We start from the raw sequence: 22,220 nt of genomic DNA, 5'->3' as shown, positions 1-22,220 counted from the left end.
GGAGAGATCACTCAGCGACTGCCATCACAGGGAAAACAAATTCATCATGGAATAAAATTGATCTAATTTATTGCCAAATGAAAAAACAGAGTAGGATAATGAGAAATAAAAACAAATCTTAAAAATACCTTCTCCCCCACCTCCCTTCTTCCCCGGGCTCAACTTCACTCCCAGTATCTCTACCTCCTCCCCCCTGGCCCCGGCCACAGAGGGGTATGGAGAATGGGGGTTGTGGTTTTCATCACATGTTGTCTCTGCCACTCCTTCCTCCTCAGAGGGAGGATTCCTCAAGCTCTTCCCCTGCTCCAGCATGGGGTCCCTCCACTGGAGACAGTCCTCCACCAGCTTCTCCAATGGGCTGCAGTTCTTCACGAACATGCATATGTCCCCCACAGGGCCACAAGTCCTGCCAGCAAACCTGCTCCAGTGTGGATACCTCTCTCCATGGGCTGCAGGTCCTGCCAGGATCTTGTTCCATTGCAGGCTTCCCACCAGGTCACAGCATCCTTCAGGTGCTTCCACCCACTCTGGTGTGAGGTTCTCCATGGGTTGCAAGTGGAATCTCTACTCCCCATCATTTTCTATGGGCTGCAGGGGGGCTACCTGTCTCACCATGGTCTTCTTGGTGAGCTGTAGGAGAAACTCTGGAACTCCTCCTCCCCCCTTCTTCTTCACTGACCTTGGTGTCTGCAGAGTTTCTCACACCTTCTCACTCCTTTCTCTGGAAGCAAAAAGCTGCTGCTTGGGATTTTTTTCCCTTCTTAATTCCAATATCCCAGAGGCACTACCACTGTTGGTGGTTGGCTTGCCCTTGGCCAGCAGCAGGTCTGTCTTGCAGTGGGCTGGCATTGGCTTTGTCAGACCTGGGGGAAGCTTCTGGCAGAAGCCACCGCTGCAGCCCCCCAGGAACAGAAAGACCTGGAGCTGTTGCAGTAAGTCCAGAGGAGGGCCACAGAGATGATCAGAGGGCTAGATAAGGGCATGCATGTGATAGGATAAGGGGTAATGGCCTTAAACTGGAGAGTAGATTTTGGTTAGATATTAGGAAGAAATTATTTACTATGAGGGTGGGGAGGCACTGGCACAGGTTGCCTGGTTCAAGGCCAGGCTCGATGGGGCTTTTGAGCAACCTGGTCTAGTGGAAAGTGTTCCTGTCCATGTTGGGGGGGTTGGAACTAGGTGATCTCTAAGGTCCCTTCCAATATAAACCAGTCTGTGATTCTATGATTTGTCATCCATCATGGTGTTGAGCAGCCTTGCCCATCTAGGCTGGGGATCTGAAGTCTTGAGAGGGATTTTTGTTCTCTGACTAGCTTTTAGCCACAAAACAAATTTGGATTCCAATATGTCTGTCCCATATAAAGCACATGTTTGATTGTGTTAAGTCAAGGTGGAGAAGGGTCAAATTAAATTCATTGATGAGTAGGATTTCTCTCAACACCTATATTTTGGAAAAATCTCTATTTTCCATATAAAGATAGTTGTTAGGTAATGCTGTAAGAATTGCAGCTTAGTGCTAAGGAATAATAATTTGTAAGAACTAGATTGTCTAAGGCACACATTAAATGACATTATTAACTAGTAATTTAATCTTCTTGTTTTGGTGGATTTTTTTCCCTTGCAGTTCCAAAGGATACAATCTTACATTGTCCTGGGATCGAGCAGTAAGGGATAAAGATGATCACTGGCTGACATGTCGTCTCTCCGTTGTGATGGAAAAACGGTCTCCTAGGATAAACCCTCTGTTATGCTGCTAAAACTGCCTTTGAATTCAAGCTCAGCTGTGATTTTTAAAACACAAACCCGAAAATGTCGGAACCCGACCCTTCATCTGGATTTGTAGGAAATATGGAAAATGGGACTTTCCTGGAGCTGTATCCCACATCCCTTTCAACTTCAGTGGATTCATCGCCTGGCCATTTATCCAATGTCTATGTCTATGTTTCTATATTCCTTAGTCTCTTAGCTTTTCTCCTTTTGCTATTGATCATTGCGCTTCAGAGGCTGAAAAACATCATTTCCTCCAGTTCCTCCTACCCAGAATATAATAGTGATGCTGGAAGTTCTTTCACTAATTTAGAGGTTTGTAGTATTTCTTCCCAGCACTCTGCTCTTTCAAATCTTTCTTCATGAAGCTAAATGAAAGGAAATGCACGGGGAATGGAAGAGCTTTGTCTAGTTTCTTGGGGAGGTAGTGCATGCAACATTTGCCTTAGAAGACTATTATGAAGAGGTGGCTTTTAAAGTTTACTTAGTTTTGGTTTTTTTCCCCTTTCCTTTTCAAGTCTTCATTTTCCCTTTTACTTCTTTTTCATTTTGGACAATGAATAATGACACTCGATCATCGCTCCCTGCCTGTAATAGTGATGCTGTCTTTTTCTCACACATATACAGTGTTCATTAAGAGTATTCCTGCCAAATTGTAATACAGTTCTATCTGGCTGTGTCATTTTTCTGCTCTAGTTGTTACCCCTTCCCTGGTTTTGTATTATACTACTTTTTTTCCCCCCTCCTTTTTTAATTAGATAAGGACTTCTGGATGAAATCCATATTGCAAAAGTATCAAAAATCAGCTTGAATTATAAATATTGGGGTAATTTAAAGTTGTTAGCATTGTTTCTCTCTTAATTTTCACATCTTTTTCAGTATTTATTGATGTTTATAAAACATGTCTAAAATCCATTTCTTGAAGAATGTTGGTCTTATTTATTTGTGCTCCCAGCTTGTTCTGTATAAACTCTCTGTATTTTAGTTTTTGAGTCTCTTTGGTTAATGTAGTAAAGTGACTACAGTAATGATGCTCGCTGCTGAATGTGTGGAAGTATTTTTGGACCTTGTTGCATCTCATTTGCCTAATGACTTGTTCTTGCAGGGGGCAGCTTTCACTGCGGAACCATAAATACCACACATCTCCTTCACATCCTTCACAGATCCTGTGGTTTATTCTTAAAGGATACCAGTACAAACCAGTGTTTTCTTTTAGATCTACATACAGATAGCCAACCATACCTGGCAACCAAATAGCTCCTGTAACTGTCCTTGAGGTACAAGGTGTTTGTAGTCATATGAACAAGGCCAGCAGGGACAGGAATTGCTTGTACTGATGAGGACTTTCTGGGAGTGATTTTGTCCTGTAATTTCACAAATGCATGTTCGGGTGGAGGAGGGACATGAGGATCTGTGTGATGCACAGGCAGACCTGTACTCAGACTCTCAGGAGATCCAGAGAATCACAGAATCACAAGGTTGGAAAAGACATTTGAGATCATCGAGCCCAACCATACCTGTCCTCTGCTAAGCCATATCCCTAAACGCCTTGTCTACCTGTCTTTTAAATACATCCAGGGATGGTGGTGACTCAACCACCTCCCTGGGCAGCCTGTTCCAATGCCCAATAACCCTTTCAGTGAATAATTTTTTCCTAATGTCTAATCTGAACCTGCCCCAGCACAGCTTGAGGACATTTCCCTTTTCCTATCACCTGTCACTTGGGTATAAAGACCAACACTCATCTCTCTACAACCTCCTTTCAGGTAATTGTAGAGTGTGATAAGGTCTCCCCCTCAGCCTCCTCTTCTCCAGGCTAAACAACCCCAGTTCCCTCTGCCACCCCTCGTAAGATTTGCTTTCCAGCTCCTTCACCAGCCTGGCTGCCCTTCTCTGGACTCACTCCAGGACCTTGATGTCTGTCTTGTTGTGAGGGGCCCAAAACTGAACACAGAACTTGAGGTGCAGCCTCATCAATGCTGAGTACAGGGGCTCAGTCACTTCCCTAGACCTGCTGGCCATACTGTTTCTGATACAAGCCAAGATGCCATTAACTGTCTTGGCCACCTGGGCACACTGCTGACTCATATTCAGTTGGCAGTCAACCAACACCCCCCAGGCCCTTCTGTGCCAGGCAGTCCAGCCAGTCTCCCCCAGCCTGTAGCGCTGCACAGGGTTGTTACGTTCCATGTGCAGGATTCTGCACTTGGCCTTGTTGAACCTCATCCCATTGGTCTCAGATCATGGATCCAGCCTGTTCAGATCCCTCTGAAGAGCCTCCCTACCCTCGGGCAGATTAACACTTCCACCCAGCTTAGTGTCATCTGCAAACTTGCTGAAGGAACAGGTCATTGCTAAAGATACTGAACAGAACTGGACCCAGGACTGAGCCCTGGGGGACACCACTTCTGACCGGCCTCCAGCTGGATTTGGCTTCATTTACCACCACCCTTTGGGCCCGGCCATCCAACCAGTTTTTAACCCAGCAGAATGTGTGCATGTCCAGGCCAGTGGCAGCCAGTTTCTCAATCAGAATGCTGTGAGAAATGGTGTCAAAGGCTTTTCTGAAGTCCAAGCACACTACGTCCACAGCCATTGCCTCATCCACTAAACGGGTCACCCTGTCATAGAAGGTGATCAGGTTAGTTTGGTAGGACTTGCCTTTCATAAACCCATGTTGCCTGGCCTGGTAACTTGGTTGTCATGTGTGTGCTGTGTGATAGCACTCAAGATGACCTTTAGGGTAGGAAGAGATGGAAAGGAAAAAGCTAGTGGCTCTGCCACTGTTTCCTGTCAGCATAAAGAGAGGCCAGAGATGGCTGGGGTGAGAAACGGGTGATCTTTCCCAATATCTACTCATCTTTGTGATGTCATAGTCTAGGCTATGATTTTCTACCTACCCAAAATGTAACTTGGCACTTGATTTCTGCAGTTAAGTTATTAGCATCACTGTAAATGGGATCCCGTGGTCAGCTGGGAAGTAGGGAGCTGGTCTGGCCTCAGCAGGAGCACAGGGCAACTGCTCTCCCTGTGCACCATGCTACTGCCCAGTCAGCAGGTCAGGGACCTGCAGAAGAACTACCCCCACCCCACCATTCCCCTCCACCCCCATCCCCATCCCCGTCCCTGTCCCCTGACCAGACCTGTTACAAATACCTTCCTGCTGAGCTGTCAGTGCCTTCATCAGCAAGACACACTCTGCCATTACCTACACAGGCTTTAAAAGAGAAATGTGGAAAGCCCAGTGTAAATACAATCATCAGAAATGCAGCTGTTCACTGCCAAACAACACAGAGATGGTTCTGGAACTGGTGTTTGCAGTTTTCAAAAGGGAACCTACAGTATGCTAAGTGGTAATGACTTGTGGTGGTGATTAGCTCCTTACAAAGGTTAAAGAACTTGCTGACTAATAAAGACCTTAAGCCTGAAGGTTCTCTGAACCAAACTGGTTTGATAAATATATTTAGTTCCTGGAATATTTATTCATCTAGGCAAAAATTTCTTGTAAATTACTTTCTCTGCAATTTATGATAGGCCTTGGGAAAAGAGGTAACTGCTTAAAAGCGATTGGGAAACATTATTTCCTTTCTGAAAGCTCTTCCAAATCCCAAACCTGTAACAGAATGTGAGCTGACTGGTAGATAAAAATAAATGAACTGTAAATCAAGACAGAGCAACTGTTCAACTACCTTCCCTTACCTACTGAGTTGTAAATTTGTTGCTTCCTTTGCTGCAAATGCAGGAATTTAATCAAAACCAGAGATGAGACCACAGGTTGATGTGGTATTTGTTGCCAGTGATATGCTTCCATTACTAGTTTCTGCTGTTGGACATAAAGATACTTAATGTTAAATACAGGTTGTTGAGAACACGTTGGCTTTGTGCAATGAGCTGTTGTCACGCTTCACAGCAGCAAGAAATGTTTCTCAGACTGCAAAAAGCAGCAGAGGTACCTGAAACCACACATTTGCTTTTGCTTTGTTTGTTTGTTACTAGATGATTTTCTTTTGCGCTCTGCAGTGACATATGGGACTACATACAGTCATCATGACTTCAGCTGAGCCACACCTGTTCTCCTCAGGACAGATCTGAGCAGAAACAAGTTGGATCCAGGAGAATAGCATCAGGAAAAACCCCAGGCATAAAGCACTGTGGAATTTTTGAGGATTACTAAGTATTTGTTAAAGAAAAAACAGAAGAAAAAAAGAAATAAAACCCCCAAAAGATTTCACCCCAAAAAAATCCAAACTCAACCTGAGAACAGTGAGTTATCTTGAGATAGAGTTGTAGGGGTTTTCCACCACAGTACGTTGATTTCCATCAAGATTTTGTGTTTTCTACCTCTCCCTCTCTCTGTCTCCCCTTCTTTCTGTCACTCACAAACCAAACACACCTGGACAGGCTGAAGAAATGGGCAGAGAGGAATTTCATGAATTTCAGCAAGGGAGAATGTAAAGCCCTGCACCTGGAGAGGAATAACCCCAGGCACTGGGATAAACTAGGGGCTGATCAGCTGGAAAACAGCTCTGCAGAGAAGGAACTGAGGGTCTTGGTGGACAAGTTGACCATGGGCCATTAATACATTCTTGCTGCAAAGGAGGTCAAGAACTGCATTAGGAGGAGCACTGCCAGCAGGTCAAAAGAGGGGATCCTTCCCTCTGTTCAGTACTGGTGCTGTGTCCAGTTCTGGGCTCCTCAGTACAGGAGCTGTGGAGCTACTGGAGTGAGTCCAGTAGAGAGCTACTGAGGTCACTGGAACATCTTTCATATGAGACACTGAGGGAGCTGGGACTGTTTAGTCTAGAGAAGGCTTGGGAGGATCTCATCTTTGTATAGAAATAGGTCATGGGAGGGAGGAAGAAGAGGGGTCCCCCATCAACACTATTACTCTGGAATTCAAGTCAGTGCAAGAATGCAGTGGTTTCTAGCATGCTGCCTTCTCCTGCTATGTTTCCTCAGCTCTGGAGATGAGCCAACATCTTCACTGGGGGGTGATTGGTTCAATAACTTGTTACTGAAGAGCTGCTCTGTTCCTCCTCCTGCCTTCAGCCACATACTTTTCCACAGCCTTTTTGTGGAGTGGGTTCACATTTTGCAGTCAGCTTTTACCCTAGGCTCCTTTTGTTTTGATTAAGCCCTCTGACAGCAGCAGTGCCATAAGCTTCAGTAATACATGACTCCAGGGCTGCATTGCTTTAGTTCACCAAATACTGTTCATTGAAGTGTATTCAATCAAAGAGTACCTGGTGAAGGCTGTAGCAGCCTCTATGTCTAAGGCTGTTTTGCACTGCTGGCCGTCTGGGCCCTACTGTCAGGTTAATCCATCATATTCATCTGTCCTTGATGTTACCAAATTCCCACCCCTGTCTTGAAAGGGTGTCACTTGGCAACTCTTCAACTCTGTGGAGGGTTTATTCCACTCAATGATTTTTCTCCTTTCAGCCCTTCTCTGTCTGCCACCTCACCTGTAAGCTCAAAGTCCTGTCTGGATTTCCTACAAACACCTTTTAAATTGGGAACAGCTCTTATTCCTCTTCCATGCAGCTTGTTTGCCCCCCTCTTTCACCGTCAAACCCTGTGGTGCTCTGATGAGGCTGGATACCCACGGAGTGTTGTGCTCTGCTGTACTGAGCTTCACTCCTGCAAAGCAGGGTTGGTTTTTTTTTCAGTGAGGTCACTGGGAAAGACATCTGCGTGGGAAGGTTATTTACAAGGTCCATATACCTCCCATTCTTCATGATGGGACTGTTTTCACTGCATCTGTTACGGTTGTCTAAGGAAACATTGTGAATTACAGCCCAGCTGCTTCCCCAGCTGAATGGCCTTTTCATGTCCTCACCCCCTCGGATGCTCCCAAAGACAATGGCCCCACTCTGTGGCTACAGTAGAGGATTACATGCCCCAAATTCAGGGTGCAAAAGTAGCCTGAAGAAGTCCAATTTTTGGTGGATTTTTTTTTCTCTAAGAAATATGGTTTTGCCAGTGTCTCTGGCATAACATAGAGCAGCCATCGGGCTGCTTCACACTAAATGAACTATGTGATGCCAGCCAGCCTGGTGTGCAAATGGGACTCACCTGCAACCACAGCCCCACCCTCACACCATAGCTCCTGAAAACTCCTCTCTCTGTCAGACCACCCATAAGTGTGATGGCCCAAACGTGCCAAGGTGTTCTCCTGGGTTGGGGCTTAGCTAGGGACACTTTGCTGATGAGTATGTTTTCATGGCTTCTACCTGTGCTGGAGATAAAAGTAGCATTAGCATCCTCTGTATTTCTTTTCAAAAGCAGGTAAGCACATTAGTATGGTCATGATAATCAACACCAAGGTGGCAGCAAGCATAACCAGGTGAGATCAACTATTTTTCACTTCTTTGGGTATTTTCTTTGAGATGGTGGGAGCTGATCACCCACTATAAGTCTGGAAATTTCAGGAGGTGGCTATCAATGGATCTGGGATCTCTATGAGCCTTCAGGAAGTTGGACCAGGCTGTTTTGCACGGTTTAAGTTCACCTTCTGTTCCTTACAGACAGCAGTGCAATGGGTGCATTTGTTTCAGCAGTTAACACACTCACCAAAAGCTGCAGCTTTCATAGTCTGTGTTTTTAAGTATAATCCAATTTGTATTTTTTTCCAAACAAACTTCAGAAGTTTCCTTTGGATTCTCCCCCCTTTTCCACTAAAAACTGTTTGGTTGAATTAATAAAAATGGAGCATTTTATTCCACCTATGCTAATATAAATATTTTTGCCCACAGATTTTTTCTAGGTAAGACACTCTACTGTTTTGAGTGGCATATAATTACTCCATGCTTCTAATTCTCTGCCTTTGCTTCAGTAAATAGGTGTAGGTGTCTGCCAGAGCAATTCTGCCACGCGTATGAAGCTGTGCTTGTAATACTACTGATACTGTGTACTGATACTACTCTACTGCATACTGATTTTGACACTCAGACCAGGTCCTATAATATGTTTACATCCCTTTTTCTGGTCATAAACCATTATTAGTAAAGTATAAGATGGAGACTAAGCTGTTAGTTATTGAGTTGTGCCTTCACTACCCCTTAAACACACAGATTGGTTTGCCTTTTGGTTTAGACTGTTAGTTAACAGCCCATTTGCCTGGGTTTATCTCGAGTGAAGGCTCAGCAGTTGCTGATAAGTAAGAAATAAATGCAAAGGACGTGTTTATGTCAAAGGTTTCTCGCAGGGTTTGCTCAGGGCAAATCCTGTTCTGGCCCCCTGGATGCTGGTCCAGTGCTCAGAGCCATGTGTGGGGTGCTATCTACCCAAGTACCCCACACCTGCACCTCTTCTCCCAAACAGCTTCATTGGGAAGTAGAAGATGGAAGTAGACACTGAGGCTTGCAGATGATACTAAACTAGGACACACTCCAAACACCTACCAGGACAAAGGAGTAATGCAAAGGCACCCAGTGAGAACAGGAGGGAGCCAAATGAGATGCAACCTGAAAAACATGCAAATTAATGTGTCCGAGGCAGAAGTAAACTGCTGCTGGTGGGAGAAACATGGGCAGCAGTGACACAAAAGCATCTTCTGATGAGAAGGGGTGGTGAATTAGGTACAAATGGGCAATTCTGCAGCATTCTCCATCCCCCAAGAGGCACACAGTGCCTTATGCTCCTGTCCTCAATGCTAGTGTTGGGGACAGGTAATGGGCAGGGGGGCACTGAGGTTAGTACCTGGGCAGAGCCACCACGAAGGAAGGGAGACCTTAACCTTCCAACTGATGGCACAGAGACCCTGGCCTGAAAGCTTAGACCCCAGAGGCGACCTCCACGGGCAATTGTGGCTTCACCAAACGCAGGGGGCACCTGACAGGTACCTCATCTTCTGGAGACACTCGGTTGGTGTGTCCTATCCTACCACCTGCTAACACAGCTGTGTGCTTCAGCATCTCTGGAACTAACTGCTTTTCAAAAACAGCCCTTGACACATCCAGAGTGGGCTTTTCAAAGAGAAATACTTCCAGCCATACAGTAATTTTGCACGTTATTGTGACGCTGTTTAAAAACCCCATCGGGCTGTGCCTTTTCTCTGTGGTAAAAAGACTGAAGAATGAGTAACACAAGTTTCCAGTAGTTCCTTTAAAAGAAAAGCTGCTTCCTTATTTTCAGTTTCCATTCCTGCTTTAAGAGGTCGGTTTTATTCCGAAAATAATTCCTTGGTGAACGCGTCTTTGCATCTCTGCAGGGGTAATTTTCCTTCATTAACTTTTCTGTATTTGAGGAGCTTGCAGATACACTATTCCAGATGACACCTCCATGCTAAACCTGTCCAAGTTTGTGATATCAGCCATCAGCAGGAAAACAAATGCTTGTAGGGAAACCCAAAACAAAGGGTAACACCAATGTCTGATCCCAACAGTGGGTTAAAGGCTGGGTTAGATTTGCCAGACAATTTATCTAGACTCTGGTAATTCCAATTTCACGGTGTGTTTGGAGGCATGGAAGCCAGCCCTGCTGATGCAAAGTGAGGGTTGTCTGTGCTTAGCAGCAGGAAAGGTGAGCTCCTGCAGCCCCATCCTCACCCAGAATGGGTATCTAGCACACAGGCTTCCTCCTGCACAGCTGTACTCTCCACATCCTCTGTTCTTCCATGGCTGGTGGGGCAGGATGGCCCTTGCACAGTTGCTCTGGAATGACCATGTCTGGGATCCTGGCTTGAACAAGTCCATACTGCATGGGTTTGATGGGCTCTGTGATTCCAGTAACTTCTTAAATAAACTTCATCCAGTGCCATGGATGTGTTTCCTAGTTCCAAATGTCTCAAAAGAGAAAACCCATCAAAATGCCCTTTTAGCAGGTATTACACCCCTTGCCCAAGCTCTGTTCCTAATTGCTGATGTGAAGCCAGCAAAGTTGTTCTGGAGACACAACCAATGACAAGAAAAGCACATTGTCCTCTGTTGTTTCACAGAAGTACACCTGCACCACGCCTCTGTCAGCCCAGCTTCTTTCTCCAAGTGTTTTTCTGTGGCTGTTGGCACCTAAGGTAAATGTTAATCACTAAAGAATTCTGCCATTTCCTCTTGAATCTCTGTTTTTTCATCTGGGAAGCAAAGGGTTTTTTTTTTCTGATTTCCATCTCATAAAGACTGTTGAAGGTAGATAAACATGTTAATACACTGATACACACTTGAGCTGGCCTCAGTAGCTCAACCCACATGTGTATATTGAAAAGGGACTCAGCAGCTGTACCTAACATAATCTAGCCCACTGCCCAGAACACACACCCCTCAAAAAAACCCCTCCTATCAGTAAAATCTCCATTGTGTTAGAAAACATGATAGCTCATGCTAAAGGTGAAGAAGATTGGACTGACAGGTTTATAATTGCTTGGATCTACTGAGAATTCAGAACAAGGCAAGCTGTTTGACCAAAGGCGCTTTCTAGTGCCTAACTCATCAGCATTCATTAAGTGGAAATGTAGGCTGCAGCCATGAGGGAGAACATCAGATACAGTGACTTGAACTTCGGCAAGATCAAAAGCAATTAGTTAGGTACCAGAGTCAGAGTGCTTCAGTCAAAGCGGGAGAGGAGACAGCAAAGAGAGAAGATAGCTTTGCATGCTTTTGCATTACAAAAATATGAGTGCAATTTTGTCACTCAAGGGTGGTTGCAAAGAGAAAGGGAAAGTGGAAAGAACAGCAAGACAGACTGGCTGACAAATGCTTTTGCTCAGCTTGGGTTCCTCTAGCTTCTGTCATCCAGATTTGTTCAAAATCAGTATCAAAAGGGCAGAGCTTTGCTGCTGCCCTCTCCCAAGTCCTGATCTGTCTGAGTAAATGTCCTCTTACTGTCACACTGATGGGACGATCTTCTAGGATGTTTTTTGGTTTGCTTCACCTAGGGCAGATCCCAGCAGAGGTAAAAGTGAAAAGGAAAAAACTAGGAAGTTTATTCAGAACAGAAACAGGCGGATAAATATGTAAGTACACAAAGAGGTAGACCCATAGAGAATAAGAGAAAGAAAAAGGACTTAGAAAAGATGTGTAGGTAGAGAGATGGGAGAGGAGCATGTTCAGTTCACATCTATTTTTTCCATTTAAAAATAAATAAATAAATGGATGCAGAGAGATGAGAGGAGAAAAAAATAGAAAAGAATATTGCTTTGTAGCAACCCCCCACCAACTACTTCCTATTTACAACTGGAGACCCACCATGCAAAACAGATAAGTGGAAGGGTAATTAGGAGAACGGATATAATTAAGTGTTTGGGGAGCATGGTGTCTGCTCTGCCCCTGTGTTTGGCTGCTGCAGGAAATGTGCCAGAAGAGAACGGAGGAAAAGAGTCATCTCTGCAGACAAGAAATAATGGGCAGGTTGTCTCTGCCTTCAGTAATGCAAAGATCCATGCACTCTGAGTGGGGTTTGAGCAAGCCAGGATCTGCTGCTCACCTACCTCCCCCTACACCCCCTTCAGACTGCCTCAGGGACTGCCTGGCAGCTTCAGGTGCTCATGGCTGGTGGGTGCTGGCTGCTGCGTCCCCCCTCCCAACACTGCAGGAGCTGCTGTGAGATAGTGTGTCTGCATACTGACCATCTAGAAATGCCCTACAAAAGCTTTATGGTCACCTAAAGCAGCTATCTGGCCTACATCTAGCTTGGAAAAATGCTTTATATCCCTTTTTTTCCCTGTTTTGCTTTTCTTTAAAGCTAAGACATAAAATTAACTTGGAAAAGCAGACCTAAAATATCTGAAGGTACTGCTCTTACACTGCCATTGTCTACTGCTACAGAAACTGGCAAAGGGAGTAAAGAAAGAAAAGCAGAATGAGAGCAATGCAGAGTACGGATGGGAGTGAGGGATTGACTTTGCCTTACATCATTGCTATGGGTCCCAGGATTAAGAGTTGGTTTAATTTGTTCTTTTTCAAAATTAAAATTACACTAGAAGCTGTTCCCCTCCCCACCCCTCACCAGAGCTGTGTTAGCCCACATAGTTCTGTCTGCACAAGTGGATGCAGAATGACCCAAGGCTGCATTCGGTCTCTGCTGGTGTAGGGGTCACACACCTGCATCATGTAGTGCTGTCCCAAGCCTATATCAGATCAGGCAGATCTCCTCTTGTGCATCTGTCACAGAGCATCAGGAGAAGTTTGTAACTATCCCTATACATCCCTGAAAACACATCCTCTCTATCCTCTTTCTATTGTATTGGTATATATATCAGGTAATAAATTATAGGCACATTCACTATAGAGAATGGGGAAACACCACCTCAGAACTCAGCTGGGGAACAGCCCAGGCAGACTGCTCTGGCTTTGAGGTTTTCCTTTTGTTAGCAGGGGGATGACTAAATGATCTTGTGGATCACAGGGCATTGTGGATGCCTCCCCTCCCTTGTAGTGTTGAAGGCCAGGTTAGATGGAGCTTTGGGCAAGTTGGTCTAATGGAGGTTGGAACTAGATCTTTAATGTCCCTTCCAATTCAAACCATCCTATTATCTTATGATTCTATGATAGCTAAAGCTCCCCTCCCTTCCCATTTGATTTTCTGTAATTCCATGATCACAGAATCACAGAATCTTAGGGGTTGGAAGGGACCTCAAGAGATCATCGGGTCCAACCCCCCTGCCAAAGCAGGGTCCCTATCTCATATTACACAGATAGGCATCCAGACGAGACTTGAATATCTCCAGAGAAGGAGACTCAACCACCTCCCTGGGCAGCCTATTCCACTGCTCCGTCACCCTCACTGTGAAAAAGTTCTTCCGCATGTTGGTGCGGAACTTCCTATGCTCCAGCTTACAGCCATTGCCCCTAGTCCTGTCCCCACAGACCACTGAAAAGGGGCTGGCCAAATGCCCCTGCGTCCCAAGTCTAAGATATTTATAAACACTAATTAGGTCTCCCCTAAGCCTTCTTTTCTCCAGGCTGAACAGACCCAGCTTACTCAGCCTTTCCTCATATGGGAGATGTTCCAGGCCCCTAATCATCTTCGTGGCCCTTCTCTGGACTCTCTCCAGGAGATCCCTGTCTTTTTTATACCATGGAGCCCAGAACTGGACACAGTACTCCAGGTGGGGCCTGACCAACGCAGAGTAGAGGGGGAGGATCACTTCCTTCGACCTGCTGGACATACTCTTCCTGATGCATCCCAGGATCCCATTGGCTCTCTTCGCCACCAGTGCGCACTGCTGGCTCATAGCCAACCTGTCATCAACCAGGACCCCCAGGTCCTTCTCCACAGAGCTCCTTTCCAGCAGGTCATCCCCCAGCCTGTACTGATACAGTCGGTTGTATGACTTAATCTCAGATCAACACTGACTAAGCAGTGAAGAAATTAATGTAGAAGAACAAGTCTTCTCTATTGCTACTGGCCGTAACACCAGCATTTGCTCTTAGTAAATCTCGTTTGGTGTAAGACACAATATGGATCCTGTTTTGATTCAAGCAGTTTTAGTCATTGTCCTTGATATTCTCATGTTTTGAAAGTCTCACTGAAAGCAGAAGCCATACTAGTTCATACACCACTTCTAGGGCAAAGCGAGGAAAGGGATGGGTTTGGTTTCAAGTCTGTGGAGAGCAACATCGTTCCTGGATCCCTGAAGATCATTGGCTTTGAAGTAGCTCCAAGCCTTCAGAGCAGCAGTGGATTTTTGGCAAGCCAGCACTCCGGTTCCAGAGGAGGGACACCAGCCCAGCCTGCTACGTGCTACCACTTTGCCTGTTCTCTTCAAAAGACGTTCTGCAGTATTAATGCACAAGTTTGTGGCATATTGCAACTGAGAGAGGTGGGCAAAGAGTAATACCATGAGTGTGACTCTCAGTGGCATTTTTCCCAGTGAAAGGGTTAGCTTTCACTGACTTCATTATCCACTCTAACTTGTATTGCTCAGGGTGACTGAGGCCTCAGTGTGATGGGCATCCTGAAGCACAGAGACGGGGCTCTGCCCATCTACACATCACCTTGGTCAAAACGATTTTCACTTTAATCATGTTCATGTCTCAAGTCCATTTAAAATCAATCAACAACCACTGTGCCTTTAGGTCATTATTTCCATCGGGAGATCCTATTATTACTCAGTGCTGTTCACCTTATTATCTTCTCCTATGCCCTTACAGCTAAAGATAACAACATTGTGATGCTTGAAACAATGCAGAAGCTCAGGAAGCAGGGTAGTAGGCACTGGTTTCAGCAGAGAAACTGTAGATACTTGTGTTTCTGAAACAAAAGGGTGTGCGGGCAGTGGGCAGTGATACCATTGCAATTAACCTGCAAGCAGCCAAACCTACAGCAAAGTCCTCTGCAGGTATTTCTTATCTTTTTTCCAGCTTCTGGACATATACAGGCTACAATTCACTGTAATGAGCTTCATGCTCTTCTGTCAAAATTGTTTGTGCTAAACAGAACACAAGTTGAAATGTTTCTTTACATTTTTGAAACAAGGACTCTTCTGAAAGAAGATTGTTTTGAACTGTATTTAAAGGTGATTCAAGTATATCTGATTTTAAAATAAGCATATCAAGTATATCTGATTTTAAAAGTTTAACCTAAAAGTAGACTTTATTTCATGAACAGGTTTGTGTTTCTGTGAAGAAAACTTACTTCAGATTGACCCGTGATGAATTTTTTCAACTATTTCATCTAGAAATAAAAAAACCAAACCCACAACCAAGAAGTCAGTTATTTATAAAACCTTAATTTAGTTTTCTTTCATGACTTGATCCTAATGCACATTTGCACATAGACCTTCTGTTGACCTCCATGAAAGTTACGCATGTAAAGGGAATGCAAAACCAGACTCGGCAGACAAAATTAGTGTTTTCCTAATTGCTTTAATTGGTGTTTAATTTTTCCGCTGTTTAGAGCCCAAGTTACCGACTTTTAATGGGAAAAAAGAAATGTATGCTGGAATGAGAACGTAATCAGATAAGAAAAAATGGTCAACATTATATTACAGCTCCAGAAACGGAGCAATTGGTAAATGTGGATGTTTTCATTTGAGTTACAAATACCACTGATTTCCATTTCTGTTGCCACTTCAGCTAACCTGCATTCGGAAAACCACATCCCAGAAGATGTGTAAAACATCTGCTTTGAGAAACGGAGTGTCGATAACTAAACCGTGTGCTGATCACCCTACAGAGACCTCCGGAGCTGGAAAAAGGAAGGCCAGATCCTCTGCATGAAGGATGGTGATTTGGGAGCTGCCCACGGGAAGGATCTGATCACATTATTCATTAATTCAGCCTACAGGGGTGGAAGAAGAGACTCAAAACTGTCAGCAATGACACAATGGAAGTACAGGGAGTTTTGTAGATGAAACACCACAATGACTTTAGCTGGCTCCTCTTGTATGCAGGTAGTTGGGGAAGCCCCTTTTTCTCCTATTTTCTTTAGATTTTCCTATTTTCTATAGGTTTTTTTTTCAAAATTACTGCTTGCACTCTGTACGTGGCTCTATGCAAAGCCATCTGAAACCCTCTGGGGCAGTAACTAGGTGCAACTTCACCTCTTACTGATTTACTGAGCCTAGAAAATCCATGTCACAAAACTTCAGTGAACCAGGAGGGTAACTCAGCAGCAGTAAATAATATTGGCCCATCCCTCCCAAGTGTATCTTTACTGAATTTTACCAACCTTGTTCAGCATGCAACACAGGCTTTCTGCTGGTAACAGGTACATCTGCTTCAGATCAAAAGGGTAGGGAAGAAGTACTTCTTGGAGACCTACTCCGCTCGCCTCGGTTCTCGGTAGCGAATTTTAAGTGGAGCTGGTGTGTGACAAAAATCACAGCTGACAAGATGTATTTTTAGCCACACAACCTCTCATCTGGATATCAATATACAGCACCTCATTCGGGCTTTGGCTTTGTAGCAGTAATGATTCTCCAAGCACCTCCTTAGCCCTGATAAATTCAGTGTGCCTATCTGATGAGCACGTAATGCGAAAAGTCTCTGCAGTTAAATAAGGAAATGCTGTGAAGTACCATTTTTGGCAATACATTCGCTAGGTATGATTAAGATCAGTTACTTTCAGTGCTTAAAGGTGGTGCTGCCACAATTATTTACAAAGCACTTTTATGAAAATGCTCTTATCACTACTACATGTTCTATCACCATTCACTGAGACTATTTAATTTCTTCAATTCTATACCAAACATTATTCAATATGCCTAGATATCTATCCCAGGGCTGCTGCTACAAAGAAAATACTCAGCCCTGAGTATATACAGGCATTTTGCTTCCATACACCTCCCTGTATACATCCTTTTCGTATAAACAGGCACTAGGAAGGATGTATGATTAAACACGGGATTCTCAGAAACTGGCAGATGACTGCTCTGACAAGGAGAAGTGGGGGTGGAGAACATGGCATAATCCTTTCCCCTTCCATCCTAAGTGTTGGACAACCTGTGCTAGCACGCAGGGAAGCGACTTCTTTTGGTCACAATTCACACCTATGAACTCAGATGAGAGAGACTTTTCCCTAAAACCAGCTTCAACCTTTCTTTTGAAAGATGAAAATGCTGCCTGTCGTGCCATGAAAGCTGGTGTTGAGCATCATGGCAAAGCTGGCACTCAGGAGAATGAGCCCCATCCATGTCAGAGTGTGCTGACTCGCTCTACAGGATGCCCCATAGGCATTAATATCAGCACATGGGGGTTTGCATAGTACAGAAGGACTCCAGGGAACAGATTTACCAAATTCTAGCAAGGCCAGGGTAAACCCATATGTGCTCAATGTTTAGGTGTAATAACTTGCACAAACCTGGAAAAGCTTGCATTGGAAACTCAAAAGGACTACCCAAAATTCAGAGCCTGGAGGCACAACCCCCCCCCCAACAAAACAAACAAAAAACTGCAAAAACCCCCCAGCTTAGTGAAAAGGGAGCTTGGGAAAAAGTAGCACATTTTTCTCCTCTCATTTTTTTTCTCCTTGAAACCCTGAAAAAACTTCATCTCAGTTGGACACTCAGCAAGGAACTCTCAGCCTAAAGAACTACAACCTGGCGATGCAGCAGAAAGCGTCAACAGGGGTTTGCAATGAGAAACACCGCTACTGACATGAATAACAACTGTGTGCTGTATCAGGTGCATCCTCATCATGGTTTTACAACATAATCCTAATGAAGTACAGTATAATAAAATTATTAACAGCTCGCAGTTCAAGTATTAGAATATACTTATCATAAATTAACACTCAAGAATGGAGTAGTCTTGGTTCCTTGAGGGTATTAGACATTTTGAGACTCTTCTACTAGCCACAGCTGTAACCCCAGAGCTACAGAAATTGTGTCAGTGATTTCTATGGAACATCTGTGTCCATGATCTGGAAGTAAAACCCTGGGTAATTTATATCTCTGGGCTAAAGTCCAGTGAAGGAATTGTTAAGTAATCACTTCAAAAGCAATTTCCTTTAGTACAGGATGTCCATGAATTTTAATAGGTTATAAGTATACAGTAGCAAAGATTTTGTTTCATGGTATGGTTTCCCTTCCCTGAAATTAAATCATTGCCAAATGTTCCTGAATGCACATTAATAAACTTTATGACTTAAATGAATTCCTAGAAACCAGGCTTTATGGGATGGGATCACCTCAGAGAGAATTACTCCTTTCTTTTAAAACATCGCTGGTGATAATCTACAATATGCATTTGGAAAACATTATTTTCTAAATTATTTCAGATACTTTCTACTTTTTTTCATTAAACTCCCAACCCCTGCACCACTGCACCCTGGTTTCTGGAACTTCCCAAATATTTGTGGTTTTTCAGGGTTGAGTTACAATAATTTAATTACAAAAAAATTTCTCCTTTATTATTTAGTGATTATTTTGCTCCCTTTAAAAATCCAGTAGTAAAGTCTGGATTTAAAAAAAAAAAAAAAGGAATACTTAACAGTACAGGTTTTTGGACTTGTCAAGGTTTTGCTTTCACTAAGCTATGGACCAAAGGAAGCTTTCCAATGGTGATTTTCAGAACATACGTACGAAACACAGATTTGTCTGACATCCTGAAAATGTTTGTTGACAATGCCAAATGAGGTCCTTTTACTTCTTTTCGCACTCTCACAGACACATATTGGTGTGCTTCTGTGTGTGCCACCAGACTCCTCCATCCTCCCAGCTGCTTCTGTCATTCTTCTCCGAATTTGTCAATTGCTTCAGGGAAGGTGCTCAGCACCCCATGCAAGGTTGCAGCTCCTGTCACCTCACAGGCATGCAGAGCAGTTCACAGAATCACAGAATCTTTAGGGTTGTAAAAGACATCTAAGATCATCAAGTCCAACCATCTGTCCAATACAGCCATGTCAACTAAACTGTGTCCTGGAGTGCTGTGTCTACACATTTTTTGAACGCCTCCAGGGATGGTGACTCCACCACCTCTCTGGGCCGCCTGTTCCAATACCTGACCACACTTCAAGTGAAATTATTTTTCCTAATACTCAATTTAAATTTACCCTGATGAAACTTGAGATTTATTGCTAGTTACATGAGAGAAGACACCAACCCCCACCTCACTACAACCTCCTTTCAGGTAGTTGTAGAGAGAGATGAGGTCTCCCCTCAGCTTCCTCTTCTCCAGACTAAACAACCCCACTTCCTTCAGCTATTCCTCATCAGACATGTGCTCCAGAGCCATTACCAGCTTCATTGCTCTTCTCCGGGCCCACTCCAGCACCTCAATGTCCTTCTGGTAGTGATGGACCCAAAAATGAACACAGTACTTGAGGTGTGGCCTCACCAGTGCTGAGTACAGGAGCATATCCCTTCCCTGGTCCTGCTGGGCACACTATGTTTGATACAAGCCAGGATACTGTTGGCCTTCTTGGCCACCTGGGCACACTGCTGACCCATGTTCAGCTGTCTGTCAACCAACACCCCATGGTCCTTTTATACCAGGCATCCTTCCAGCCTGAAGCCTGTAGCAGCATTGCAGGGGGTTGTTATGACCGGCACTTGGCTTTGTTAGATCTCATACCATTTACCTTGGCCCGTTGATCCAGCCTGTCCAGATCCCTTTGGATTTGCTGGATTCCTGCTTTGCAAGGAGATGCCTCTCCATATACAGCCCCAAATTTGCCATACGGTATGGCAACCTCACATTTAATAATTTTTTTTATGCTCCACATCACACTAAACCTTGGTACACCTGTTACAGAATCCCAGAATCACAAGGTTGGAAAAGACCTTTGAAGATCATCAAGTCCAACCATCCTATGCTAAACCATATCCCTAAGTACCTCATCTAATCATCTGTTAAACACATCCAGGGAAGGTGACTCAACCACGTCCCTGGGCAGCCTGTTCCAGGCTCTGACAACTCTTTCAGTAAAAGATTTTTTTCTAATGTCCAATCTAAACCTGCCCTGGCACAGCTTCATGCCATTTCCCCTTGTTCTATCTTCTGTCACCTGGCTGAAGAGACCATCACCCACCTCTCTACAACCTCCCTTCACATAGTTGTAGGTGGTGATAAGGTCTCTCCTCAGCCTCCTCTTCTCCAGGCTAAAGAGCCCCAGCTCCCTCAGCTGTTCCTCCAATACAACAACTGTTGTTCTGGTTTCATGTTCCTACTGTGAATCTCTGCCTCACCTGAGCTTCCTCACATGCTGTGTCTTATCCTTTTCCAGTTTGAACCTCATTTTGTTTTGTTCTTCCCATGTTTGTCACAAATCATCGTTATCTATTTGCCTGTGGTGCTTTAAGTCTACAAAAGAGATTGCCTGGGGCCCTCTCTGTTACACTCAATATTTGACATGTTTCAAATTAAGCAGAATTGGAGGAGTAAGTGCAGTTATCAGTGGTGTAACCCATGGATATACAAGGTATAAAGAAACCATCACCTCTATCCTCCAAAGCATCTCACAGTGCCTGACATCAAGCAGCACCTTTGGAAGCCTGAGCAGAGGTACAGTCAGAACGCTGGTGCACTCCATTAACTCCAAGATGCCCGCTCCCTTACCTTGTTTTCATCGGTTCTTCACCTCTGCTGTGCTCACCTTGTCCCATTTTAGATCTGCCTTGGGACTTCTTTTAATGCTCTGTTTACTCCTTCATCCAGTTCATTAAATAAGGTGCTAAATAAACCTGTGTGTAATACCCGTCTGAGCAGTAAGTTACCAAGCACCAGCTTGATACACTGATGTTTATCATTACCCTTTGTTTACAATCCAGGGAGTTTTTGTCCTAACCAAAGTACCTACCGAGATGGTTATGAGAGTAATATTTCATAAATGACTCCACCTAGTGCATTACTAAAATGTAATTATATTGGTGTAAATTATCAGAGCTATTAGCAGAATTAGGCATGTTACATCTGTGCAAGATCTGCTGCTGTTGCCTCTTCTGCTTTTCTTCTCCATAATTTGCCTGTTTGAGGCAGATCCAAGATGTAGTGGCAATGGGGGAGCTTGGCCAGTGCACGGAGCCATGAGATACTGTGGAGAAGATGCAGGTGGGAGAGTTACAGCCTGCTGCACTGGATGTACAAAGCCTACAGTACTGTCATCTGTGGCTCCTGCTTTCCTTTCACAGATCCTTGGGGTTTTCCTCCCCCAACATTCACTCCAAATGTCTTCCAAATATAACTGTCAGGGTCATTTTTCTCTTCCAGAGAAACCAAATTTCATTTGATTCTCTCTTCTTGTTCATGTAAATCTTAGAGCATGAGCTGCCTTCCTGGAGAGTTTCCTGCTCTTTGCGGTCAACGTCAGTTAACAGAAGGTTCCTGTAAGAGACCTCCCCTTCAAGCAGCATGCATGGGGTTACAGGGTCTGCTTCACCACTCTTCATCCACTTCTTCCTGCTGCAAACCTTAAACAACTGTCGGAAGCCTCTCCCAGCAGTAGCTGTTTTTTGGCTGGGAAGCACAACCAGCTCCAGGAGCATCACTAAAGCTATGCAGGATTGATGACTTCTCCTAGGTACCATCTCAACTGTCTTGGGCTCTGCAGGGACTGGCAATGTGGCCACTCTCAATTAACTCCTACATTTGCTGCACTAATCCCACAATCCCCATATGCCCTGAATACACTGATTTTTTTATGTTTATATTTTCCGGGAGTCTATGTCTGGTTTAGCAATTAACAGGTCTTTTATTAGATCTCGTTTACTTCCTAAATGCTCTTCTTTTTCTTTCTCATTACAGACATAACCTTTTTAGAGTCAGATAAAACTCTTCTTCTGCAAATTTAATCCCCTCACCGATTTCTGGATGTTCTCCTTTCTGGCAGCCTTTTTCAGACAGGAAGTGGCCTTCATTAAAACGTGTTATATTTTTCATTTGTCCCTTGATCGCTCCCAACTACGTTTCTATTACAGTCCTTTCTTACACCTTTTCCTTAAAAGCCTTAGACAATTTTCTTAGTTTTGTTTTGTTTTTAATTTGATTTGCTCTGTTTTGCTCTGTTCTGTTGTGGAAGGTTTTCTATAGTCTCAGCTCTTCTGTGCAGCCTATTAGTCTAGACCTGAAGATGAGGAC

General features: G+C 44.2%; 1 protein-coding gene across 1 annotated transcript; it reads left to right on the top strand.

The window, feature by feature from the left end:
- Positions 1–1,809: 1,809 nt before the first annotated feature.
- Positions 1,810–2,133, top strand: SERTM1 (serine rich and transmembrane domain containing 1; the record flags this gene model as incomplete). The annotated part of the gene is made up of 1 exon (XM_084269377.1): positions 1,810–2,133. One exon carries the CDS (start codon positions 1,810–1,812, stop codon positions 2,131–2,133), a length of 324 nt encoding a protein of 107 aa, XP_084125503.1.
- Positions 2,134–22,220: the final 20,087 nt, after the last annotated feature.

This window comes from Gallinula chloropus (genome assembly GCF_964237585.1).
Source record: "Gallinula chloropus genome assembly, chromosome: 1".
In the NCBI taxonomy this organism is placed as follows: domain Eukaryota; kingdom Metazoa; phylum Chordata; class Aves; order Gruiformes; family Rallidae; genus Gallinula; species Gallinula chloropus.
The sequence above is the reverse complement of the archived record's forward strand: the minus strand, read 5'-3'. Positions and strand labels throughout refer to the sequence as shown.